We start from the raw sequence: 27,230 nt of genomic DNA, 5'->3' as shown, positions 1-27,230 counted from the left end.
GTATTAATCTTTAAAGATTTTTTGTGATATTATTATTATTATTATTGAGATGGAGTCTCACTCTGCTGCCAGGCTGGAGTGCAGTGGCACGATCCCAGCTCATTGCAACCTCCACCTTGCAGGTTCCTCCCTGGTTCAAGTGATTCTCCTGCCTCAGCTTCCCGAGCAGTTGGGACTACAGGTGCATGCCACCATGCCCAGCTAATTTTTTGTAATTTTTAGTAGAGATGGGGTTTCACCATGTTGGCCAGGATAGTCTTGATGTCTTGACTTTGTGATCCACCCACCTCGGCCTCCCAAAGTGCTGGGTTTACAGGTGTGAGCCACCGTGCCAGGCCAATCATATCCTTCTTAAAATAAAACCATGTGAGGAGTTAGAAGAATCCTCTGGAATGTAAGCTTAATGAGGCTTTATCTGTTTTGTTCATGGCTTGAAGTAAAATTCTATTGTAAAAAAGCCACACCTTAGCTATAGATCATTGAGACAGCAGGTGGGTGGTGGGTTGCAATGAAGTTGATATAAGTGGCTGAAAAGATGCTAAGCCATGAGATACAGGGGCAGAACATTTGACAGAATTGTTGCCTGAGGTTACTTAAGCAGCAGGCCATGTGTCTACTGAGTCAGCAGTCCTGGAGGAAGGAAATAGAAAGTTGAAACTTAATAGTGATTATTTTTAGCAATGTTTGGCAAGATATTACAAGAAAGAGATGAGATCAAGAAAGAATTCCTGGGTTTGTAAACAGAAATTGAAAGGAATAGAATAAAAAAGTTGGGAGCCTTGAAAGTAGGAAATGCTGACTGCTTCCAGACCCTAACAATAAGAAATTAGTTAAGAAAAGTTTTCTTTTTTCTCTTCCCCTTTTCCCTTTCTCTATTCTTTTTTCTCTTTCTGAACAATTTGGTCCCAAAGCCATCAAGTAGGGCCGAATTGACTAAGTGTCAACATGGTGTCACCTGGAGAGGAATGTCAGAGCCTGACTGGAGTGAAGAGGATGTCCTGTGAAGGGAAAGCCCAACCATGGTGTCAGACTTGACAAGAGGGAGAACATTCTTGTAGACAATTGCCTCGCACAGGATGTTGGAGCCTGTGTGAAGTGAGGACATCCCCACTATGTGAACTCTCAGAGCTCACAAGCAGAGTTGACCCATTGTGAAGGGGGTCTTCATAATACTTACCCAGTGGGATTTCAAAATTGCTGTGGTCCAGTGACCGCTGTGTCCTCAATTCTTCCTTGTTCTGAATGAGGAGGTTTTTTCCCAGTTTTCCTGTCTACGTTACATTATCATAGGTGTGGGTGTATATGGGCAGATTGTCTTTTTAGTTCATAGGTCACCAGATAATGGAAAGCCATATCTGAGGGGGCCGGGTGCTGCGGCTCACACCTGTAATTCCAGCACTTTGGGAGGCTGAAGTGGGCGAATCATCTGAGGTCAGGAGTTCGAGCAGCCTGGCCAACATGGTAAAACCCCGTTTCTACCAAAAATTCAAAAAGTAACTGGGCATGGTGGCACATGCCTATAATCCCATCTACTTGGGAGGCCGAGGCAGAAGAATCACTTGAACCTGGGAGGTGGAGGTTGCACTGAGCTGAGATCACGCCACTGCACTCCTGGGTGACAAAGGGAGACTCTGTCTCAAAAAAAAAAGAAAGAAAGAAAGAAGAAGAAGAAGAAGAAAAAAAAGAAAGCCATATCTGAGCCTCATGACAAAAACTGCAAATCATCTGGAGAGCTTAGACTTTCAGCTGCATGTGTTTACTGGGAGGGACCTTGGGCTATCCCCTTTGGAGATGGGGAGAGTAGTATCTATACAAAGGAAAAATAGTAAACAGAATATTTGGTAAGCAAAAAGGCAGACTGTGTCACAGACTGGCTCAGTGGTCACCAATCTCTTTTCCTTTCATTGGGTCACAAGAAAGACTCATTTAGTGGTCACATTGTGTTTAGATTCTGGCCAATGAGATAAGGGTTGAAGTCAGGCCATTTCTAGGCCTTCCTCATGCTTTTTCTTTCTTCCTTTTTTTCACATGCTTTTTCTTGATCTCTTGAATACAAAGAGAATCAGTTCAAGACTCTGAGGACATCCTACAACAGAGATTGGCAAACTATGGCTCATGCATCAAATTTAGCCCACTACTTGTTTTTGTAAATAAAGTTTTATTGGAACACAGTCATGCTCATTCAATTACATATTGTCTATGTCTGAGTTCATGCTTCAATGGCAGAATTGACTAGTTGTGACACAAAAGCCTAAAACATTTGCTATCTGTCCCCTTACAAAACATATTTGCAGATCCTTGCATGAGAAGATGGTACCAGCACAAATTGATAGGAGACCAACTTAAATACTTGAATCAAAATATTAAAGGATGCTTACTGAACACCCAACTCAGACTATGATGTGAATGACAAATAAAGCTTTACTTTGTGATGACATTGAGATTTTTTAGTTATTTGTTAGTAGCTAGTTATCTTCTCACTAAAACACTACTCTCCTCAGTACCTAGACCAGTGTCTGGCTCATGGCAGGTACTAAACAATTTTTTGTTTTTGTTTTTGTTTTGAGACGGAGTCTCACTCTGTTGCCCAGGCTGGAGTGCTGTGGTGTGGTCTCAGCTCACTGCAACCTCTGCCTCCCGAGCTCAAGCGATTCTCCTGCCTCAGCCTCCTGGGTAGTCGGGATTACAGGTGCCTGCCACCATGCCTGGCTAATTTTTTGTATTTTTAGTAGAGAAAAGATTTCATTATGTTGGCTAGTCTCAAACTCCTGACCTCGTGATCCACCTGCCTTGGCCTCCCAAAGTGCTGGGATTAGAGGCATAAGCCACCGTGCTGGGCACTAAACAATTATTTGTTAAGTGAATAAATTAATAGTAGAAATAATATGTGTAGTTTTATATGGTGCTGTATTCAATAAGTCATAAATCTTTTTTAGATTCTGCTATGAGAACTACGAAGTTAAAGATAAATCTCCTCATTATAAAACTATTAACCTTCAACGCTGCCTTCAAATAGGGGCACAACAAAATTGAATGAAGTTCTATGGCACCAGTGACATACGTACTCACTCCTGTAACCCCAATACTTTGGGAGGCCAAGGCAGAAGGATTGCTTGAGCTCAGGAGTTGAAGACAAACCTGGGCAACTTAGTGAGTCCTTGTCTCTACTAAAAATAAAAATACCTGGATGTGGAGGTGTGCGCCTGTAGTCCCAGCTACATGTGAGGCTGAGGTGGGAGAATTGCTTGAGCTTATGAGGACTAGGCTTCAGTGAGCTGTGATGGCACCACAGCACTCCAGCATGGGTGACAGAATGAGATCCTGTCTCTCTATAAAAAATAAAAATTTGGCCGAGGCGGGTGGATCACGAGGTCAAGAGATCGAGACCATCCTGGTCAACACGGTGAAACCCCGTCTCTACTAAAGATACAAAAAAATTAGCTGGGCATGGTGGTGCATGCCTGTAATCCCAGCTACTCAGGAGGCTGAGGCAGAAGAATTGCCTGAATCCAGGAGGCAGAGGTTGCAGTGAGCCGAGATCGCGCCATTGCACTCCAGCCTGGGTGACAAGAGCAAAACTCCGTCTCAAAAAAATAAATAAATAAATAAAATAAAAATTTTAAAAAATAGGCAGGGCACAGTGGCTCACATCTATAATTGGAGGTTGCAGTGAGCCGAGATTGTGCCACTACACTCCAGTCTTGGCAACATTGTGAGACTCCATCTCAAAAATAAACAAATAAGCCGGGCGCAGTGGTTCACGCCTGTAATCCCAGCACTTTGGGAGGCCGAGGCGGGTGGATCACGAGGTCAAGGTCAAGAGATCGAGACCATCCTGGTCAACATGGTGAAACCCCGTCTCCACTAAAAACACAAAAAATTAGTTGGGCATGGTGGCGCATGCCTGTAATCCCAGCTACTCAGGAGGCTGAGGCAGGAGAATTGCCTGAACCCAGGAGGCGGAGGTTGCGGTGAGCCGAGATTGCGCCATTGCACTCCAGCCTGGGTAACAAGAGTGAAACTCCGGCTCAAAAAAATAAATAAATAAATAAATAAATAAATAAACAAATAAAAATAAACTTCAACTCCTGCTCTGAAACTTGCCTTGGTCTCTTTTTCTGCCTTATGCCCCTCAGTTAAATTCTTTCTTCTGAGAAGGCAAGAATTGAGGTTGCTGCAGACCCATAAGAATTCGCTGCCAGGCTGGGTGCAGTGGCTCATGCCTATAATCCCAGCACTTTGGGACACCAAGGTGGATGGACCATGAGGTCAGGAGATCGAGACTATTCTGGCTAACACGGTGAAATCCTGTCTCTACTAAAAATACAAGAAATTAGCTGGGCCTGGTGGCAGGCGCCTGTAGTCCCAGCTACTTGGGAGGCTGAGGCAGGAGAATCGCTTGAACCAGGGAGTTGGAGGTTGCAGTGAGCCGAAATTGTGCCACTGCCCTCCAGCCTGGATGACAGAGCAAGACTCCGTCTCAAAAAAAAAAAAGAATTCACCACCAGTAACTCAGATTCCTTTTGCCAGTAACACCATCCTTGCTTGTGAACATCAATGTGTTTCTATCCAACCTAAAAAGTATAAAATTAGGCCAGGCATTGTGGCTTACAACTGTAATCCCAGAATTTCGGGAGGCCAAGCCAGGAGGATTGTTTGAGCCCAAGAGTTCCAAACTAGCCTGGGCAACTGTATTAGGCCATTTTCATGCTGCTGATAAAGACATACCCAAGGCTGGGAAGAAAAAGAGGTGGTTTTTTGTTGCTGTTGTTGTTTTTGAGACAGCTTCTTGCTCTGCTGTCAGGCGCCAGGCTGGGGCGGGATCTTGGCTCACTGCAACCTCTGCCTCCTGGGTTCAAGCAATACTCCTGCCTCAGCCTCCCAAGTAGCTGGGACTACAGGTGTGCACCACCATGCCCAGCTAATTTTTGTATTTTAGTAGAGACGGGGTTTCACCATGTTGGCCAGGATGGTCTCGATCTCTTGACCTCTTGATCCACCCACCTCAGCCTCCCAAAGTGCTGGGATTACAGGCGTGAGCCACCGCACCCAGCAAAAAAGAGGTTTAATGGACTTACAGTTCCACATGGCTGGGGAGGTCTCACAATCATGGTGGAAGGCAAGGAAGAGCAAGTCATGTCTTACGTGGTTGGCAGCAGGCAAAGGGAGAGCTTGTACAGGGAAACTCCCCCTTATTAAACCATCAGATCTCATGAGACTTACTATCACGAGAACAGCACCGGAAAGACCTGCCCCCCATGATTCAATTACCTCCTATCAGGTTTCTCCCACAACACTTGGGAATTCAACATAAGATTTGGGTGGGGACACAGCCAAACCATATTAGCAACATAGCAAGATACTGTCTCTACAAAAAGTTTAAAAATTAGCCAGGCATGCTGGTGTGACCTATAATTCCAGCTACTCCACAGGTTGAGGTGGGAGGATCACCTGAACTCAAAAGACTGAGGCTGCAGTGAGCTGTGATCATGCCATTGCACTACAGCCTGGGTGACAGAGCAAAATCTTGTCTCTTAAAAAAAAAGTATACTATTATATACAGTTACTAACATATACTATTCATATCAATAATTAATATCATTTTAATATATAATTAACTTGCAGACGTTGAGCTTTTCTTTTTTAAAAAAAACAACCTTTTTTTTTTTGAGAGAGTCTCACTCTGTCGCCCAGGCTAGAGTGTAGGTCTTTCCCTATGTCATCATGTACTGTATTTTTTTTTTTTTGAGACAGAGTTTTGCTCTTATTGCACAGGCTAGAGTGCAATGGCATGATCTCAGCTCACCGAAGCCTCTGCCTCCCAGGTTCAAGCGATTCTCCTGCCTCAGCCTCCTGAATAGCTGGGATTATAGGCATGCACCACCACATCTGACTAATATTGTATTTTTAGGAGAGACAGGGTTTCTCCATGTTGGTCAGGCTGGTCTCGAGTTCCAGACCTCTAGTGATCTGCCCACCTCGGCCTCCCAAAGTGCTGGGATTACAGGCATGAGCCATCCCACCAGGCCATTATATACTGTATTGTACAATACTCATTAAGTCAGATTATGAGTCAATCTAGGGGCACAACTCTTTTTTAAAATCAAGATGGGGTCTTGCTATGTTGCCCAGGCTGGTCTCAACCTCCTGGGCTCTAGCGATCCATCCACATAGGCCTCCCAAAGTGCTGGGATTATAGGCATGTGCCCAGCCTAGAGGCACAACGTTAGGATTTATTAATACCTTGTGAAAGGAAAATAAATCTCAGAACCACAAAATCGCCAAGTCAAAGGGAATTTCAAGCTGGGCGCTGTGTCAGGCAAACCTGCCTCCAATTTTATTCCTAAATAAGATAGCTACAAAGATTAAAAAAAAAAAAAGCTATATACCTTCCTCGCAATTAACACACGAGGAAATTCCTTGTGGGCCTCAAGATTTTTTCCTGAGACAGAGTCTTGCCCTGTTGCCCAGGCTGGAGTGCAATGGCGCGATCTCGGCTCACTGCAACCTTCACCTCCCAGGTACGAGCGATTCATCTGCCTCAGCCTCCAGAGTAGCTGGAATTACAGGTGCATGACACCACACCTGGCTAATTTTTGTATTTTTAGTAGAAACGGGTTTCACCACATTGGCCAGGCGGGTCTCGAACTCCTGACCTTCTGATCTGCCTGCCTCAGCCTCCCAAAGTGCGGGGATTACAGGCATGAGTCACCTAGCCCAGGCTGCTTCTCATATTTCTTTGTGCTATCTCCTTTTGACTCAGTACTTTAACAAAGTACTAAGACTCTTTCTTCTCCCTTGCAAGAGAAAATCTCCAATTATTTTATTTGGCCAACTTACAAACCCCAAATCATAGTCAGCTCTGAACTCCTGATTAAAGCATCATATTGAGGTGATTATGTAAATGGTAATGTACAAGGAGAAATTCTAGGAAATACCATGGTAAAGAGATTTCTCATTGAATAAGTGGTTTCATTTCATTTTTGGAGAAGGATTTAAGGCTTTAGATGAAAAGAATTTTACTTCCTGCAGACATTCATTCATTAAGTTTTTAAGAATTACTTAATGTGATTTTATTTCATGAGTAGAACAACATATCCTGTACAGACACAAATACGTGTAAAATAGACACAATTCTCTAGCAGATGTCACTTCTGCTAAAGAGACTAGACAGGAAAACATTGTGCAGTTAAATAACACTATAGCCAGACACAGTGGCTCACGTCTGTAATCGCAGCACTTTGAGAGGCTGAGTCGGGCAGATCATTTGAGGTTGGGAGTTCGAGACCAGCCTGACCAACATTGAGAAACCCTGTCTCTACTAAAAATACAAAACTTAGCCAGTTGTCATGGCTCATGCCTGTAGTCCGAGCTACTCAGGAGGCTGAGGCAGGAGATTTGCTTGAACCAGGAGGCAGAGGTTGTGGTAAGCCGAGCTCTCACCACCGTCTCAAAACACACACACACACACACACACACACACACACACCCCACTATAAACAGACATGGTGTTTCTCTCTCATCCACTCACCCATGCCCCTCTCCCAATAAAGTAATTTTGTTCTCTCTTGTCTTCCTGACCACACTGGATTATAGCTATAACTATAATCAACAACGCATTTTTTTCTTTTTGAGACAGGGTCTTGCTTAGCAGCCCAGGCTGGAGTGCAATGGCAGGATCATAGCAGGTGTGAACCACCACTGCACTTGGCCAATTATGCTCTTAATTCACCCTAGGCCAGGCATGGTAGCTCATGCCTGTAATCCCAGCACTTCGGGAGGCCGAGGCGGGCGGATCGCCTGAGGTCAGGAGTTTGCAAGCCTGGCCAACATGGGGAAGCCCTGTCTCTAGTAAAAATACAAAAATTAGGCCAGTCACGGTGGCTCAAGCCTGTAATCCCAGCACTTTGGGAGGCTGAGGCGGGTGGATCACGAGGTCAAGAGATCGAGACCATCCTGGTCAACATGGTGAAACCCCGTCTCTACTAAAAATACAAAAAATTAGCTGGGCATGGTGGCGCGTGCCTGTAATCCCAGCAACTCAGGAGGCTGAGGCAGGAGAATTCCCTGAACCCAGGAGGCGGAGGGTGCGGAGAGCCGAGAGATCGCGCCATTGCACTCCAGCCTAGGTAACGAGCGAAACTCCGTCTCAAAAAAAAAAAAACAACCGCAAAGGCTCCGTTCAGGCCCTAGATATCGCGATACAAACTTTCCCGGCCCACCCCCGCCCGCTGTGGCGGGAACATTCTGGAAGTGACGGCACTGTTTGCGGCAGTCTTCTGTCGGAAGTGACGTTGCTATCCCAGAATCCTTAGAGAAGGAGAAGCGCGTTCTTGCGTTCTCCTCGCAGTCTGGCCTGGAGGAAACAGGCAACGTGTTCTGATTTTCTGCAGGAAGACCAGCACGTTTGTGCTTTGCCCGTCGCGGCCTAGCGGACCTTTTGGAGCCGCATAGTCGGCGTTTTTGAACTGAGGTCACAGCTCGTGGCGGGCCACGCGGCGCCCTGACCCGGCCTCACCATGTTGGTTCTGTTTGAAACGTCCGTTGGCTACGCCATCTTTAAGGTAGGTGGGAGAGCGAGCCGTTAAAGGGGGAAGGCCGGTACTGCACAGACGAGGAGAGGGAAAGACTTAAGCACAGAACCACCCAGGGTAGCGTGGGTACCTCGTATCGCCCGGGCTCTGGGAGGAGGGAGGAGGCTTTTACACTTGAGAGCCATGTTACAGATAACACGTGGCCCCGCCGTTTGAGGAGACGTTCTGCGTTAGAGGATTTTATTGCCTCCGGTTGAAGAGGTGGATAGGAGGCGTGTTAAGAGTTTAACAAGTTATAGAGAATTCAGATTTTATGCTAGATGTTTTGAGGAATGATCAAAAGGAGTTTTTTGGGTTTTTTTGAGACGGAGTTTCGCTCTTGTTGCCCAAGAGGCTGGAGTGCAGTGGCGCAATCTTGGGTCTCTGCAACCTCCGCCTCCCGGGTTCAAGCGATTCTCCTGCCTCAGCCTCCCGAGTAGATGGGATTACAGCCATCCACCACCACGCCCGACTTTTTTTTTTTTTTTTTTGGTAGAGATGTGGGGTGTCTCACCATGTTGGCTAGGCTGGTCTCGAACTCCTGACTTAAAGTGATCCACCTGCCTCGCCTCCCAACCTGGAATTACGGGCGTGAGTCACCGTGCCCTGCCAATCGAAGGGTGTTAAGCAGAGGAATGACTTGCTAATTTGTCTTAATACGATTATTCTGCTGTGTGGACACTAGACTCGAGGAGCGAAGAAAGGCAGCAAGAATACTTTTGCTTTCATTTAGACATGATGAAATTGCCTGGTACGGAGAGAAACATATCGATAGAAATTTTGAAGGTAGGCCGGGCGCGATGGCTCACGCCTGTAATCCCAACACTTTGGGAGGCTGAGGCGGAGATCGAGACCATCCTGGTCAATATGGTGAAACCCCATCTCTACTAAAAATACAAAAAATTAGCTGGGCATGGTGGCGCGTGCCCGTAATCCCAGCTAGATCAGGAGGCTGAGGCGAGAGAATTGCCTGAACCCAGGAGGCGGAGGTTGTGGTGAGCCGAGATCGCGCCATTGCACTCCAGCCTGGGTAACAAGAGCGAAACTCTGTCTCAAAAAAAAAAAAAAATTTTTGAAGGTAGAAGAGACATGATTGTCTGATAGATTAAATGTGGGGTTTTGGTTTAAATGTTAAATGTGGAATTTTGGTTTAAATAAGATGTTAAGATAGTTTCTTGCGGGGAGAAGCACTGAAGATTTCCGGTTTGGGCTTTGCGAAGCTTGCTTTGTCTATTAGACGTGATAATTCAATTTTGTAGATCGGACAGTATTTCAAGTTTGAAGCTTTGGGGAGGGGGGAATCTCGGCTGGTGATACCAATTTGAGATTTGATTGTTTTTATGGGGAAACTCTGACAGGTTCGTCAGCATGGAAATGGTCAAACGATAAGACCTTGGTACCGCAGGCTGCTATTGAGATGTCAGGAAGAATGAGTTAGAGTGAGTGCCTTTTCTTGTGCCATGCGCTCTTCAGAGCTCTGCTAATATAACAATGAAAAATAACATTTTTATGTATATTCTACATATATATGTGTTGGTAGAAAGCAAAAACGCTAGATAATAAATGGAGTACAATTTTAGCTGTTGAAACCATTTGTGGTGTGGATGCAGAAAGTCTGGATGGGTACAGAGTTCTCCATGTTTCACTTCTGACATTTGAAAATACAGTTTGCATTTGATAGGTCAAATACTTGTTATTTTTAAGAAAACTGATAAAATAATCATTAAAACCGAAAAGGTAGTTTTGCTTGTAAGCAAGCTCTTTAGAGCTATGAAATATGTCTGTTACTTTTCTCCAACTTTTTGGAATCTTATCTGAATTCTCAGGTAGATTTCTGCATGGCTCCAAATTCTCTTAGGCCATGTGGTCTGTCAGTCTATCTATGAATTTCACCGTTAATTGATAATACTGTTCTGAACTGGATGTTAAGAGGAGCAACTCTGCAGTCTACTGGTTGTCTCCCATTGGAGGAAGGAATTGACTTAGCAGTGGTCTGATTTGTAGACTTGGGTCCTAAAATATCTAACCATATCTCGATAAATTACTGATTTCTATTAATGAATACAAAAAATTAGCTGGGCATGGTGGCGCGTGCCTGTAATCCCAGCTACTCAGGAGGCTGAGGCAGGAGAATTGCCTGAACCCAGGAGGCAGAGATCGCGCCATTACACTCCAGCCTGGGTAACAAGAGCGAAACTCCGTCTCAAAAAAAAAAAGTTTTTTTAAACCTCCATTTACAGTGAGGAAAGCATTTTATATATAACCCAGTGTACACATACACATTCATATTTTTATTTATTTAAATTTTATTTTGAGACAGGATCTTGCTCTGTCACCCAGGCTGGAGGGCAGTGGCAGGATCATGGCTCACTGCAGCCTTGACCTCCCACCTCAGCCTCCCAAGTAGCTGGGACTACAGGCTCCAGCCACCATTCCTGGCTAATTAAAAAAGAAATTTTTTAAGAGACATAGTCTCACTATGTTTCCTAGGCTGATCTGAAACTCCTGGCCTCAAGGTGCTGGGATTACAGGCATGAGGTACACTTTCTGCCCACTTCATGTTTACAGCGATTCAAAAAGAATCACTTCAAAAAATTTATTGTTGATTAACAGGGTTATATATACATATGAATGTATAAAGACATTGTGTAGAGGAACTGTTATGATTAATTCTAGGATATTATAAAATTCGACCTGTGTCCTTGTGTCACATGGCACACAGCATAAGATTTTAGTCTTGCTCATACCAGACTGTCTTTAGCTGTGCTCTTCCATGTGGTAGCCACTAGTACATACATAACCATTTAACATGGGATATAGCTTAGATGACTGAGGAAGTGAATTTTAATTTATTTGAATTTTAAGGTTATATTGTACAGTGTAACTGTGTAGCATAGCATTTTGTGTCACTGAATTTTCTCAAGGTTTGGAGAAAGATTTTTGATGTTTATATAAAACCTGAGTACTAAGCAAAATATTTTATAGAACACTTTGTTGCAGAAAGTTCTCAAGTTAGTCCTGCTCTAAACAACCACTGATCAGCTTACTTTCTGCTTTTTTTTTTTTTTTTTTTTTTTGAGTTGGAGTTTTGCTCTTGTTGCCCTTGAGATGAAGTTTCTCTCTTTTTGCCCAGGCTGGAGTGCAATGGTACAATCTTGGCTCACCACAACCTCCACCTCCTGGGTTCAAGGGATTCTCCTGCCTCAGCCTCCTGAGTAGCTGGGATTACACACGCCTGGCTAATTTTGTATTTTTAGTAGAGTCGGGGTTTCTCCATGTTGGTCAGGCTGGTCTTGAACTCCCGACATCAGGTGATCCGCCCGCCTTGGCCTCCCAAAGTGCTGGGATTACAGGCTTGAGCCACTGCGCCTGGCCTTCTTGCTGCATAATTTTTTCTAGAAGTTTTATGTAAGTGGAGTGGTCTTTTCTTCTTTATTTTTGAGACGGAGTCTCGATATATCACCCAGGCTGGAGTTCAGTGGCGTTATTTCAGCTCACTGCAGCCTCCACATCCCAGGTTCAAGTGATTCTCCTGCCTCAGCCTCCCGAGTAGCTGGGATAACAGGCTTGTGCCACCACGCCCGGCTAATTTTTGTATTTTTAGTAGAGATGGGGTTTTGCTATGTTGGCCAGGTTCATTGTGAACTCCTGACCTCAGGTGATCTGACTGTGTCTCAGCCTCCCAAAGTGCTGGGATTACAGGTGTGAGCCGCTGCACCCACCCGGCTTTTTTCACTTAACATAGTGCTTCTGAAGCTAACCCAAGAGCTTTTTTGCTCTCATTGCATGTATGGATTTGTTTCTTTTTGAGCAATTCACATTTTAAGCTAATCATTTTTATCCTGTATTCAAACAACTTTCGTAAAGTTTTGGGAAGTAAAACTTAAAAGTTATCATCAAATATTTAAACAAAACATAGAGGTTGGGTGCTCATGCCTGTCACTGTAACGCTTTGGGAGGGTGAGGCAGGTTTGTTTGAGCCCAGGAGTTGCAGACCAGCCTGGGCAACATGGCAGGGGAAAAACCTAGCTGAGTGCAGTGGTTCCTGCTTGTAGTCCCAGCTACTACAGAAGGCTGAGATGGGAGGATCACCTGAGCCCAGGTAGGTCACGGCTGCAGTGAGCCGTGATTGAGCCTCTGCACTTTAGCCTGGACAACAGAGTGAGACCTCATCTCCCCAAAAAAAAAAAGTCATACAGAAAATCTCAAGCAATCAATTAAAGGTGAAAATTAGGGAAGATACTGTACGTAAATTTATTTCTATCTGGAATAAAGAAAGCTGCTCTGGGCATATCTGGCATACTGTGGAATGGAATGTGTTTGTACCCTATCACTCAGCTTCAACTGGCCCATGTTGTGTTTTATCATCTCCTTGTCTTGTTTTTGAGATGGAGTTTTGCTCTTGTTGCCCAGGCTGGATGGTGCGATCTCCACTGACTGCAACCTTTGAGTCCAGGGTTCAAGTGATTCTCCTGCCTCAGTCTACCAAGCAGCTAGGATTACAGGCATGTGCCACCGTGCCCAGCTTTTTTTTTTTTTTTTTTTTTTTTTGAGACAGAGTCTTACCGTGTCACCCAGGCTGGAGTGCAGTGGCGTGATCTTGATCTCAGCTCACTGTAACCTCCACCTCCCAGGTTCAAGTGATTCTCCTGCCTCAGCCTCCCAAGTAGCTGGGACTACAGGTGCCCACCACCCCACCCGGCTAGTTTTTTTTTGTATTTTCAGTAGAGACAGTTTCACTATATTGGCCAGGCTAGTCTCGAACTCCTGACCTCATGATTCACCCCCTTTGGCCTCCTAAAGTGCTGGAATTACAGGCGTGAGCCACCATGCCTGGCCCCCAGTACTGTTTTGAAGCAAGACCTAGACATTTAATTTCTGTTTGTATCTATAAAATATAAAGACTTAATTTAATTAGTTTATTTTGAGACAGGAGTTTTGTTTTTGTTGCTTAGGCTGGAGTGCAGTGGCGCCATCTCGGCTTACCGCAAGCTCCTCCTGAGTTCAAGCAATTCTCCTGCCTCAGCCTCCTGAGTAGCTGGGATTACAGGCATGTACCACACCACACCCAACTAATTTTTTTGTAGTTTTAGTAGAGACAGGGTTTTGCCATGTTGGTCAGTCTGGTCTCAAACTCCTGACCTCAGGTGATCCACCCTCCTCGGCCTCCCCAAGTGCTGTGATTACAGGCGAGAGCCACTTCGCCCGGCCATGAAGACTTATTTTAAAAGCTAGTAATATTGTAACAACAATGCTAAAGATTGCAATGGTAATAGTAGTTGTATACTATTTCTACTTAGAAATGGAAATTATTCTATCTTAATTTAAAATGGTTGAACTTAAAATGGATTTGTTTATACAAATACTTCTCATTACCTTGGCTGAAAATAAACGATTAAAAGTTTGAGACAAACGTAAAACAGAAAATATAGCAATATCTCTAACTTTTTATTTAGATTGTCTTTGTTAGCAGTGTTTTCTTCAAGATGTTTTTGCACAGTTGGGAATATAGTGGTTTTATTTGTCATAGTAATGGTTTTGTCATAACATAGTCTTTGAAGACCTTTGTGTGCTCATGGATTGCCTTGATTTTATTAGATTTCCTTTGTTACTTTAAGAATGGTGGTAGTATTTTTTAAATGTGCCAATTTTATTACCCAAATGTTATCTTCAGATATATTTGCTTTTCAGTTAGAAAAAAACGTGAATTGTACTCATAAGTCATATCCCCTATTTGATACACATATCCTCTTAAAAATGGCAAACTTGTTTATGGTTAGCAGATTCTCTGGACAATTGAAAAAATTTAATCAGTGTTTTCAGTATAATCATGAGACTTGGTGAGATGTCTTTCGACTATGAAGCTTCATGATATACACAATTAGAGCTATTCTCGTGTGTGTATGTGTGTATATGTTTTTTGTTTTTTGGTTTTTTTTTTGAGATGGAATCTCATTTTGTCGCCTAGCCTGGAGTGCGGTGGTGAGATCTTGGCTCACTGCAACCTCTGCCTCCCAGGTTCAAGCCATTCTCCTGCCTCAGCCTTCCAAATAGCTGGGGCTAGAAGCACGTGCCACCATGCCTGGCTAATTTTTTGTATTTTTAGTAGAGATGGGGTTTCACCATGTTAGCCAGGATGGTCTCAATCTTCTGGCCTTGTAATCCGCCCCCCTTAGCCTCCCAAAGTGCTGGAATTACAGCTGTGAGCCACCACGCCCAGCCAAAGATGTGTTTTCTGAACACTAAAAAGGAAAGATTAGAATCAACTTAAATATCAGTAAGGGCAGAAATAATGGTATATTCTTTTTTTTTTTTTTTGAGACGGAGTTTCGCTCTTGTTACCCAGGCTGGAGTGTAATGGCGCGATCTTGGCTCACTGCAACCTCCGCCTCCTGGGTTCAAGCAATTCTCCTGCCTCAGCCTCCCGAGTAGCTGGGACAACAGGCGCGCGCCACCATGCCCAGCTAATTTTTGTATTTTTGGTAGAGACGGGGTTTCACCTTGTTGACCAGGATGGTCTCGATCTCTTGACCGTGTGAGTCACTGTGCCCAGCCAATAATGGTATATTCTTACAATGCAATTCTAGGTTGTTAAAAGCTATTTAATATGGGCCAGGCACTCGGGAATGGACTGTCTGACTAGACTAGATCCGAATTCCATTCAGCTGTTTAATGTGCAATTTGAACTACGAATGTGACCAAAAATATATGCAGGGTAAGAAAACTAGTTTATTATTTTAGTGAAAGAAACAGCTTCTACCACCCTCATTTTACATGTATGGTTGTACTTGAAGGATGCAGCTTTGTATGCTTAGCCTGTACCATTTAAATAAAACCATTTAAACATTTTATTGCAGGTTCTAAATGAGAAGAAACTTCAAGAGGTTGATAGTTTATGGAAAGAATTTGAAACTCCAGAGAAAGCCAACAAAATGTAAGTGATCTTGAAATTAATAATTTAGCAGTTAACATTTAGGGCTTGTTTTATTATTTATTTTTTATTTATGTGATGGAATCTCACTGTCACCCAGACTGGAGTGCAGTGGCCCGATCTCGGCTCACTGCAGCCTCCACCTCCCAAGTTCAAGCTCTTCTCCTGCTTAGGCCTCTCCAGTAGCTGGAACTACAGGCGTGTACCACCATGCCCAGCTAGTTTTTGTATTTTTAGTAGAGATGGGGTTTCACCATGTTGGCCATGATGGTTGTTATCTCCTGACTTCATTATCCGCCTGCCTCAGCCTTACAAAGTGTTGGGATTATAGCCATGAGCCACTGCACCCAACGTAGTGTAGATCTTAAATATTTGTATTTTTCTGTGTATTTAAGGGATCACACTAGCATCTTTCCTTGCCAGATAAGAAAATGTTGCTTAAGATGACACTGTTGCCAGTATGGTGGCTCACACCTGCAATCCCAGCACTTTGGGAGGCTGAAGTGGGTGGGTCATTTGAGGTTAGGAGTTCAAGACCAGCCTGGCCAACATGGTAAAACCTCATCTCTACTAAAAATAAATAAATAAATAAAATTAGCCAGGCGTTGTGGTGCTCTCCTATGATGCCAGCTACTCTGGAGGCTGAGGCAGGCGAATTACTGGAGCCTGGGAGGCGGAGGTTGCAGTGAGCTGAGATGGCACCACTGTATTCCAGTCTGGGTGACAGAGTGAGACTCTATCTTAAAAAAAAGAAGACAGTTTTAGGCAAATAGAAGACTAGTTTTCCTTCTTAAAGGGTTATATGCTTTGTGAGGTTAATCTGATTCGTTGTTGTCAATGATGTATTATTGTTGGAACTGAATCTAAGTGATCTAACTCTATTCGTCACTACCACTGAGACAACGATGAGTCAACTATGTTTCTTTCTGTATAAAATACTACTCTGAGGTGGGGCATGGTGGCTCATGCCTGTAATCCCATCATTTTGGGAGGCCAAGGCAGGCGGATCACTTAAGCCTAGGAGTTAAAGCCCTGGGTATCATAGTGAAAACCCATCTCTACCAAAAACAAAACTAAGCCGTGCGTGGTGGCTCATACCGATGGTCCCAGCTACTTGGGAAACTGAGGCTAGAAGATCCTTTGAGCCCGGGAAGTCAGGGCTGCAGTGAGCTGTGATTGCACCACTGCATTCCAGCCTGTGTGACAGAGTGAAGTGAGACCCTGTCTCAAAAACGGAAAGGGTGGTGGGTAACAAGAAAGAGATCTGACAATAAGCTTTTTTTTTTTTTTTTTTCCGAGACGGAGTTTCTCTCTTGTTACCCAGACTGGAGTGCAATGGCGCAATCTTGGCTCACCGCAGCCTCCGCCTCCTGGGTTCAGGCAATTCTCCTGCCTCAGCCTCCTGAGTAGCTGGGATTACAGGCACGCGCCACCATGGCCAGCTAAGTTTTTGTATTTTTAGTAGAGACGGGGTTTCACCATGTTGACCAGGATGGTCTTGATCTCTTGACCTTGTGATCCACTCGCCTCGGCCTCCCAAAGTGCTGGGATTACAGGCGTGAGCCACCGCGCCCAGCATTTTTTTTTTTTTTTTAAGACGGAGTCTAGCTCTGTCACCAGGCTGGAGTGCAGTGGTTCGATCTCGGCTCACTGCAACTTCCTCCTCCCTGGTTCAAGCGATTGTCCTGCCTCAGCCTCCTGAGTAGCTGGCATTATAGGCAAGTGCTGCAATGCCCAGCTAATTTTTGTATTTTAGTAGAGGCGGGGTTTCACCATGTAGGCTAGGAAGGTCTTGATCTCCTGACCTTGTGATCCTCCCACCTTGGCCTTCCAAAGTGCTGGGATTATAGGCGTGAGCCACTGTACCTGGCTGACAATAAGCTATTTTTTAATGGCATTTGTACAGAATAGACAAATGAATATCATGAGATTCTTAACTTAAAAAGGTCGCATTTTTTTCCTTGGGTCAATTCTATGCTGTATAATAAAGTCATCTCTATACAGCTTTATGCAACAGAGGTTTATGTTAAAGCCTCAGCATCTTTGCTGTTGGCCCAAGTTTCATTCAAAGCCTACAACTTTCTCTGTAATAGTCTGAGCATTGCTAGCCTAGCAATTAGATAAACTATTAATTTTGGCTGGGTGTGGTGGCTCCTGCCAGTAATCTCAGTACCTTTGGAGGCCTAGGCAGGTGGATCATATGAGGTCAGGAGTTTGAGACCAACCTGGCCAACGTGGTGAAACCCCATCTCTAAAAATAAATAAATGAGAAAAACTATTAATTATATGAAGAATATCTAACTTTGCCCGTGATACACAATGATAGGCATGTTTTATTGGTGTGTGCTTTGGAAACAGTCACGCACTTTATAAGTTATGTGGCTTTTGAATCATTGCACCCTCCCCCACCCATAACATGTTTCTCTCTTTTTGAATTCTAGAGTAAAGCTAAAACATTTTGAGAAATTTCAGGATACAGCAGAAGCATTAGCAGGTAAAGTAAAAATCTAGAAGCTTGCTTTTTAAAGTCTTGGCCATTTGTTTTTTTATTAAAAGGTGGTTTGCTTCAGTTGCCTAAGTTAATTTTATTCAATGTTGTCAATGATGCATTCTTATTGGAACTGAATTTAAGTGATCTGACTGATTCGTCACTACCACTGAGACAACATTGAGTTAGCTTTTTTCACCATAGGGCTGTTTCTCCCCCATGTGTGAGGAGAGGTGAGAAGTGGTTAAGTTGATCTCCCTGTGGAAACCAGCAGCATAATGCTGAAGCACAATTCATTACAAGGGACCAAGGTAATGTGGTCAAGTACATGACTCTCTGATCATTTTAACCCAAGGGTAGAGTTGTAATCCTGACAGCAGCCAGGATTCACAGTTTAATAATTTAAAAAGCTCTTCTGGGGGTATAGATTTTTCGTTCAAAAAAGCTATCAGTATTCAAAGTTATAGGGAAACTGATAGAGGTTTTATTTATAAAAGATACAGAAGAATGAATGACTTCATCATGGGACAACAGACATAAAGTGATAGGGTATATTTACTATAAACAGGTTTTTTTTTAACGTTAGGGAAAACAGGAAGAGCAAATATAAAACTCAAATCATTAAATTTTCAACTGTCTAAATTCTCTATCAAATCAGCCAGCTATTTGGTGGTGTAATTTGAAAATGAAGGACTGTGAGGAAGAATATGGCTTAAAGCTGGACAAGAATATAACAGATGCAGATAATGTTGTTAAATAGCCACGGGTTAAAGGTACAGTCTTTGTGTGAAAATTAGGAATCCAGCTAAACGTGCTGGAACTTTAACAGGCCACCCTAACCTTGGCAGAGGGGTAGGCTGAAGGAAGACCCACAAGGCCAGTTTCTTTGTTTTATAAATATAGTTCTTGGACTGCTTCACCAACCCTTCAGTAATTAGAGTTATATACAGCCATAGAGAACAGCTGTGGTAATATTAACTTGGAGAATTTTTTAAAATGTAGCCTGTTCATCACAGCTTTAAGTATGAGTAGAAATTTGGTAAAATTTCAAGCAAGATTGTATTGGCTGTATTTCAACTCTAGGGGGCGTTGTTGACATAGACTGGGATGTGAACAGTTCCTGCTGCGGATGTAAATGCTGCAGTCCTCCTGATCTCAAGTAGCCTATTTGGAGTGCAGTGGCAAGATCTCGGCTCACTGCAACCTCCACCTCCCAGATTCAAGCAATTCTCCTGCCTCAGCCTCCTGAGTAACTGGGACTATAGGTGCACACCACCACATCCAGTTAAATTTTGTGTTTTTAGTAGAGATGAGACATGAGCCACCGTGCCTGGCCCATAAGATCTTTAATCTGCTTGGGATATTTCTGTCCAGTCCCTATTAAATTGTATTAAATGGACGGGGTCAGCTTTTACCCAAACAGGTAGCAAGTTTTTGCTATTGATAGCTAATAAATTGAGCACATACTGATGCCAGATTTGTGCATATCATTTTGTAATTGTTATTTGATCCTTGAAAGAATCCTGTGACGTGGATACCATCATCTCTGCTACAGATGATAAAAGTTGAAATTTGAGCAGTATTTCTGGATTCCTCTTCCTAGCTTCTTTGTATTATTTAAAGTAATGTACAATAAGGCTGGCACAGTGGTTCATGCCTGTAATCCCAGCACTTTGGGAGGCTGAGGCAGGCAGATCATCTGAGGTCAGGAGTTCAAGATCAGCCTGGCCAACGTGGTGAAACCCCGTCTGTACTAAAATTAGAAAAATTATCTGGGTGTGGTGGTACACACCTGTAATCCCAGCTACTCTGGAGACTGAGGCAGGAGAATTGCTTCAACCTGGGAAGCAGAGGTTGCAGTAAACTGCGATTACGCCACTGTACTCCAACCTGGGTGACAGAGCGAGACTCCATCTCAAAAATAACATAAAATTAAGTAATGTACATTAAATGGACGAAATGCCATCGTAGTTGAGAATTTAAAGTCAGACACCCCCCAACCCCCAATCTAAACTCCATGAGGGCAGAGATTGTTCTGCACTGTCAGATCCCTAGATTCTAGTAAAGTATATGGCTATAGAAGGTTTATAATAGACATTTTGGGGAAAATGGATGAAAATAGTAAACTCTGTCAGGAATCTTGTCACAGAAACAATTAAAGTGCCTTTTCCTATTTGTTTTCACCAGAAAATTGAATGAACATCAGCTTATTAAGAGAGCAGAATCCTTTCCTAGGAGTTCATTTCTCACTGCCTATTATAAGGCAGTTTTCTTTTTCTTTTTCTTTTAAATAAAGACAGGGTTTCACCATGTTGGTCAGGCTGGTCTTGAACTCCCAACCTCAGGTGATCCTCCTGCCTTGGCCTCCAAAGTGCTTGGATTACAGGCGTGAGCCACTACACCCAGCCTATAAGGCAGCTTTGACATGATAGAACCACAACCTAAAGGCGATAGATGTCACAGTGTTCATTTTAAACCTCATAGCCTTAGAATTTGATGAGATCAGGTGCTGTGGCTAACACCTGTAATCCCAACATTTGGGAATCTGAGTTAAGAGTTTGAGTTCAACCTGGGCAATATAGTGAGATTCCCTCTCAATTTTTTTTTTTTTTTTGAGCTGGAGTCTTGCCCTGCACCCAGGATGTAATGCAGTGGCGCCAATCTCAGCTCACTGCAACCTCTGCCTCCTGGGTTCAAGTGACTCTCCTGCTTCAGTCTCCTGAGTAGCTGGGATTACAGGTGTGCACCACCATGCCTGGCTAATTTTTGCATTTTTAGTAGAGCTCAGGTTTCACATTGCTGGCTAGGCTAGCCTCGAACTCCTGACCTTGTGATTCACCCACCTTGGTCTCCCAAAGTGCTAGGATTACAGGCATAAGCCACTGCACCCATTTTTTTTGTTTGTTTTTGTTTCTGTCAGGAGATAGAGTCTTGCTTTGTGATCCAGGCTGGAGTGCAGTGGCACAATCTCGGCTCACTGCGTTCTCCTTCTCCTGGGTTTAAGCAATCATCCTAGGAGGCTGGGTTCAGCCTCCCAGGTAGGTGGGATCACAGGCGGTGTCACCATGTCCAGTTAATTTTTGTATTTTTGAGTAGAGATGGGATTTCACCTCTTGGCCACGCTGGTCTCGAACTCCTGGTCTCAGGTGATCCACCATGCCCGGCCATCAATTTCTTTTTGGGAGGGGGAGGGGAGGGGTGGAACAGTCTCATTCTGTTGCCCAGGCTGGAGTGCAGTGGCACAATCTTGGCTCACCGCAACCTCAGCCTCCCAAGTAGCTGGGACTATAGGTGTGCGCCACCATGCCCAGCTTTTTTTTTTTTTTTTTTTTTTTTAACAGAGTCGGGGTTTCACTATGTTGGCCAGGCTGGTCTCAAACTCCTGTCCTTGTGATCCACCTGCCCCAGCCTCCCAAAGTGCTGGGATTACAGGCATGAGCTACCACACCCAGCCAATTGAAAAAATAGTCTGTTGGGGTGTGGCATTGAATTTGTATTGGTCTCAGACATTCGTATATGCTGTTTTCATGAAGAGGTTTGTTTTTATTGTTGATTGTGTTTTCAACTTGCAAGTCTTAAAAATCTCATGAGAAAATTTGGGGCCAGCCTACATTTGGATGAAGCTGGAAGAATACTATGAGATGCTAAGAAATGGCTAGTAGAGGAGCTAGAGGAAAGATTCAGTTTCCCTTATCCTTCCTACCATCCCTATAGATATCATCCTTTAAAATATATATATTATGTACAGTAGTTAACAAAGTTTTTATAAAGAGAAGGTGTTAATAAATGTTAGAATGCATATAGAGTGGATTTTTTTGTTTTTGAGACTGAGTCTCACTCAGTCACCCAGGCTGGAGTGCCCAGCTAATTTTTTGTATTTTTAGTAAAGACAGGGTTTCTCCATGCTGGTCAGGCTGGTCTTGAACTCCCGACCTCAGGTGATCTGCCCACCTCGGCCCTGACACGTGTACTTTAAGATACAAATTTTAATCCCATGACAGTGCATGCAAAAAAAAAAATATATATATATATACACACACACACACACACACACACACTCACAAATTTTAAATAACACTGGGTTAAAAGTAGATACAAAAGATTGAGAACTAGAAAAAAAGTTGAAGAAATTGTTTAAAATTGTTAGGATTTTAAAACTTGTAAGAAAAAAATGAAAGGAAGACTCTTATTAGAAATGTAGATTATGGCTGGGCGTGGTGGCTCACGCTTGTAATCTCAGCACTTTGGGTGGCTGAGGCGGGTGGATCACAAGGTCAAGAGATCAAGACTATTCTGGCCAACATGGTGAAACCCTGCTAAAAATACAAAAAATTAACTGGGCATGGTGGCGTGTGCCTGTGGTCCCAGCTGTTCGGGAGGCTGAGGCAGGAGAATCACTTGAACCCGGGAGGTGGAGGTTGCAGTGAGCGAGGCTCTGTCTCAAAAAAAAAAGAACGACGGGAGGGAGGGAGGGATTTTGAAGGAAGGAGGAAGGAAGGAATCTTGGATAAAATTCAGTAGGTTAGTACCCAGCAAAAGTGGCTGGAATACTAGCTAGGTGTAGATACCCCTGAAAGACCCGATGTGGTGGCCAGATGCTAGAGTGTAAACACCTCTAAAGACTCAGTGTGGTGGCCAGATGCTTTTTGTCTTCACCTTTCCAGTTAACAGATGGAATAGACTTGTAATTCAAATGGATATGCAATCAAGAGGGAAGAGCAAGTACATGGCTTATTAAGCACAAATTGCCTGACCTTGGAAATTATTGATAGACCTTCCTTTCTTTTTTTCTTTTTTGAGACGGAGTTTCACTCTTGTCTCCCAGTCTGGAGTGCAATGGCACGATCTCAGCTCGGTGCACCTCTGCCTCCTGGGTTCAAGCGATTCTTCTGCCTCAGCCCCCCGAGTAGCTAGGATTATAGACATGAGCCACCAGCTCCAGCTAATTTTTTGTATTTTTAGTAGAGATGGGGTTTTGCCACGTTAGCCAGGCTGGTCTCAAACTCCTGACCTTAGGTAATCCACTGTCCTCAGCCTCCCGAAGTGCTGGGATTACAGGCATGAGCACCGAGCCTGGCCCAAGCATACTTCTTTTGTATTTTTTTGAGACAGGATCTCCTGTCACCCGGGCTGCTAAAGTAGTGGCGTGAACACTACTCACTGCAGCCTTGTACTTCCTGGGCTCAGGTGATTCTCCCAGGTCAGCCTCCCAAGTAGCCAGACTACAGCCACGTGCAACCACGCCCAGCTAATTTTTGTATTTTTGGTAGACGGAGAGTTTCACCATGTTGCCCAGGCTGGTGGTGCATGCCACCATGCCTGGGTAACCCAAGCATACTTTTACTTCAGTCAAATTCAGATAAATATCAAAGAGGTGTTAGTTCACATGGGTACAGAAAATGGGAGTATAGGTCTAAGAAAGGATAAGAATTATAAAGTAACTGATTTAGAACTTGCCAGAAATACCAGCAGTCTCAAAATAGAATAGGTAGCCTTTGCTACTGAGTTTTACATGCTGGAGGTATACAAGCAGAAATACAAGCAAAGATAAGGCCTCCACTCAAAACATGCTTATGTTGTGGCAAAACTTTGAAAATGATTACTCATTTTTACTAGTTTTGATGTGATTCTAGGGTATTTCAGGCCAGTCTATCTAAAATGACAAAGGAAAGTGAATCTTTCTTCCCAAAAAGATCTTTTCTTTTTTGTTTTCTTTGTTTCTAAGATTCCATTATTCTCTCTTGAGTTCATGAGAAGATTCTTGTGACAGGGAAAGAAACTCTGGACCTGATTTAACCCCTGGCTCTGTAGCAGAAATGAGGGTGGGCAGATTCAATGAAATTGTGAAACATGTAACTTATAAAACATTTATCTTTTCATTTCAGAAGTAACATTAAATTCAGGCCCTTTGAAAGGCCTCTTTTATTTTTTTAAATGTCAAATAGGACAAGCTCTCAAAATTAAAAATTTGAGAGTTAATGCTTTTTTTTTTTTCTTTTTCCTGAAAAGCATTCACAGCTCTGATGGAGGGCAAAATCAATAAGCAGCTGAAGAAAGTTCTTAAGAAAATAGTAAAAGAAGCCCATGAACCGTTGGCAGTAGCTGATGCTAAACTAGGAGGGGTCATAAAGGTAAAGTCATGGTTTTTTTTTGTCATGCCTGCTAGTCAAATTTCACAGCATACCAACTGCAAAGCCTAGCCTTTGTAATAAGTTGCTTATTGTAAGTTCTCAATACTTGATCTTTTTTCTATAAGCTACATGATTTCCCCTAACATCAGCTGAACCTAGCAAATATTTATTATAGAAGATATAGAAGAACAATAAATGGTAAAAATTGGCTTTAACAAATCTGCTACCCACATATCATGCTAGTGTTCTATGTATATCCTGCCATATTTTTGTCTAGCCACATTTTTTCCAACAAAAAATGGGGTCCTTATATTTTTTTAAAATGTATTTATTAGTAAACTTTAGTAGAGGTGTATTGTTAGAGATAAAATGTGAGAGTAGAAAGAAAGTCTAGGAAAATAGCCTCCTAAATACAGAAAAAGAACAATTCGAAAGTCAGGCCTGGAGTGCAGTGGTGCAGTCTCACAGCTCACTGCACACTTGATCACTGTGGTTCTCAAGCAACCCTCCCTCTTCAGCCTCTCCAGTAGCGGGTACTACAGGCACATGCCACCGTGCCCGGCCAATTTTTTATTTTATTTTGTTTTAGACAGTCTTGTTCTGTCGCCCAGGCTGGGGTGCAGTGCCACAATCTCTGCTCACTATAACCTCTCCCTCCCAGGTTTAAGTGATTCCCCTGTCTTAGCCTTTTGAGTAGCTGGGATTACAGATGCCTGCCACCATGCTAAGCTAATTTTTTGTTAGAGATGGGGATTCACCCTGTTGGCCAGACTGGTCTTGAACTCCTGACCTCAAGCAGTCCACCGTTGGCCTCCCAGAGTGCTGGGATTACATGCGTGAGCCACCATGCCCATCCTGTAATTTTAAAAAGAAGTTAAATAACAGGTAGTAAAAGATCGCCTTAAACCAACAAACAAGGAAACTACTTGGTCAAATTATATTAATCTTTTTATAGCTTTTAATTTATATAGCCAGGCTACCTTCTGGAAGCTTGTGTCAGTTTTTACTTCCAGCAGTGATACACTCAAGTATTCTACAGATACACTAGAAATTATACTTTTTGTCCAACTGAGAAATGCATATTTTTAAACCAGTGCTACTTCAATGTTGAAGGAGTAATTTTAGGCTGTGTGCTGTGGCTCCCGCCGTAATCCTAGCACTTTGGGAGGCTGAGGCGAAGAATGAGGTCAGGAGTTGGAGATCACCCTGGCCAACACGGTGAAATCCCATCCCTACTAAAAATCTAAAAATTAGCCAGGCATGGTGGTTCACACCTGTAATCCCAGCTACTCAGGAGGCTGAGGCAATAGAATTGCTTGAACCTGGGAGGCAAAGGTTGCGGTGAGCCAAGATCGCACCACTGCACTCCAGCCTGGTTGACAGAATGAGACTGTCTCAAAAAAAAAAAAAATGCTAATAATTTCAGGAAAGTTTGCTTTTCCTTTACTTAATATATATGTTCTTGTTGTAGGAAAAGCTGAATCTCAGTTGTATCCATAGTCCTGTTGTTAATGAACTTATGAGAGGAATTCGTTCACAAATGGATGGATTAATTCCTGGCGTAGAACCACGTGAAATGGCAGCTATGTGTCTTGGATTGGCTCATAGGTGAGAATTACTGGAAAATAAAGTCAGTTTATTTTTGTTTGATAAGCAATTAACATAGCACTGTTCTAAGAATGTAAAAGGGTCTTGTAAACTTCATCAGAACCTTATGAAGAAGATTCTAGTAATATCCTCATTTACAGATGAAACTGATCCCCAAGGTCAATAAAGCTTGTAAGTGGTAAAGCCAGGATTTGAACACAGGCAGTCTTGCTCCATTGTCTGAATTTTTAAAACGTCAAAATGTCATCAAAGGAATTCTCTACTCCCATGAACTTGGATTCCCTATATCTTGGGCTTTCCCTCTTTTCTTTTATCTCTGCTAAGTCATGCCATTCCTTCATCCACTTAATATTTCCTCAGATTCTCTCATCTGCTGTGGTCTTACGTGGTGTGTGTGTGTATTTGTGTTTTGTTTTACTCTGATTTTTAAAGAGATTTTAGAGTGAGGCAAAAAGGGACTAGGTACAGTGGCTCACACCTGTAATCCCAACTCTTTAGGAGGACTGCTTGACTCTTTTAGCCCAGGGGTTTGCGACTGCCCTGGGCAACATAGCAAGATGTCGTGTCTCCTCTCTCTCTCTCTCTCTTTTTTTTTTTTATGAGACAGGGTCTCACTGTTGCCCAGACTGGAGCACAGTGATGTAATCTCTTCTCACTGCAGCCTCTGCCTCTGAGGCTCGAGCAGTTCTCTTGCTTCAGCCACCTGAGTAGCTAGGATTACAGGTGTGTGCCACTACTGCATGGCTAATTTTTGTATTTTCAGTAGAGACGGGGTTTCACCGTGTTGGCCAGGCTGGTCTTGAACTTGTGACCTCAAGTGAGCCACCGGGCCCAGCCGTTTTTTTTTTTTTGTTTGTTTGTTTTGAAATAGGGTGTTACTCTGTTGCTTAGGCTGGGGTGCAGTGGTGCAATCTTGGCTCACTACGACCTTTACCTCCTGGACTCAAACAATGCTGTCTCAGCCTCCCAAGTAGGTGGGACTACAGGTGCACACCACACCATCCCTGGCTGATTTTTTTAACTTTTTGTAAAGATGGGGTTTTGCTATGCTGCCCAGGCTAGAACTCCCAGGCTCAAGTGATCCACCTGCCTTGGCGTCCCAAAGTGCTGGGACTACAGATGTGAGCCACCATGCCCAGCATTGTCCCTATTTTTAATTGCACATTAACCATACCATATTTAACTAGAAATCCCTTAGAATAGGCATTATGCTGTGTTGTGATCCATCTATTCATGAAAAAGTGTAATACTCTGGAATTGCACTACAGATAATAGGGTTTCGAAGAAAATGATGGGTAGTTACTCAAAATCTATGCAGCATTGTAATCAGAGCACTATCAAATACTATTCCTACTAAAATTGTTACAGTTCAAAATACATCTTAAGTTCATGTAAAAGAAACACTAAACAAATGTCTTTTAAAATTAAAAGGTGGGCATAGATTGAAAGGGTTGAAGCTGCTAAGTTAGGGATAAGAGCAAAAACACACAAAGGTCAGG

The 27,230-nt window shown here is 43.2% G+C and overlaps 1 protein-coding gene and 2 non-coding genes across 7 annotated transcripts in view; all 3 read left to right on the top strand.

Moving 5' to 3' along the window:
- The first annotated feature begins 8,308 nt into the window (after positions 1 to 8,308).
- The window catches only part of NOP58 (NOP58 ribonucleoprotein), a 64,263-nt gene continuing 45,341 nt past the window's right edge, over positions 8,309 to 27,230 (top strand). For 3 of the 5 annotated variants that reach the window (XM_064373157.1, XM_012446299.2, XM_064373158.1), the window contains exons 1-5: positions 8,309 to 8,564; positions 15,431 to 15,507; positions 17,946 to 17,998; positions 24,002 to 24,123; positions 25,595 to 25,731. In XM_064373157.1, the coding sequence (XP_064229227.1) occupies positions 8,520 to 8,564; positions 15,431 to 15,507; positions 17,946 to 17,998; positions 24,002 to 24,123; positions 25,595 to 25,731 (434 nt within the window). In that variant the 5' untranslated portion in view covers positions 8,309 to 8,519. Of the gene's footprint in view, positions 8,565 to 15,430; positions 15,508 to 17,945; positions 17,999 to 18,136; positions 18,304 to 24,001; positions 24,124 to 25,594; positions 25,732 to 27,230 lie in introns of those variants that run through there. The other 2 variants (XM_064373156.1, XM_012446301.3) reach the window with 2 other exon arrangements.
- On the top strand, positions 16,329 to 16,414 carry LOC135273745 (small nucleolar RNA SNORD70). Its single transcript, XR_010341555.1, has one exon. It is a non-coding gene; the product is annotated as a small nucleolar RNA SNORD70 (small nucleolar RNA).
- LOC135273744 (small nucleolar RNA SNORD70) lies at positions 18,093 to 18,177 on the top strand. The gene has a single exon (XR_010341554.1). It is a non-coding gene; the product is annotated as a small nucleolar RNA SNORD70 (small nucleolar RNA).

The sequence above is a fragment of the Aotus nancymaae genome, unplaced genomic scaffold, assembly GCF_030222135.1.
Source record: "Aotus nancymaae isolate 86718 unplaced genomic scaffold, 86718_ANA_hifiasm-v0.15.2.pri h1tg000008l, whole genome shotgun sequence".
NCBI lineage: Eukaryota > Metazoa > Chordata > Mammalia > Primates > Aotidae > Aotus > Aotus nancymaae.
This window is presented reverse-complemented; position numbering and strand designations above follow the sequence as displayed.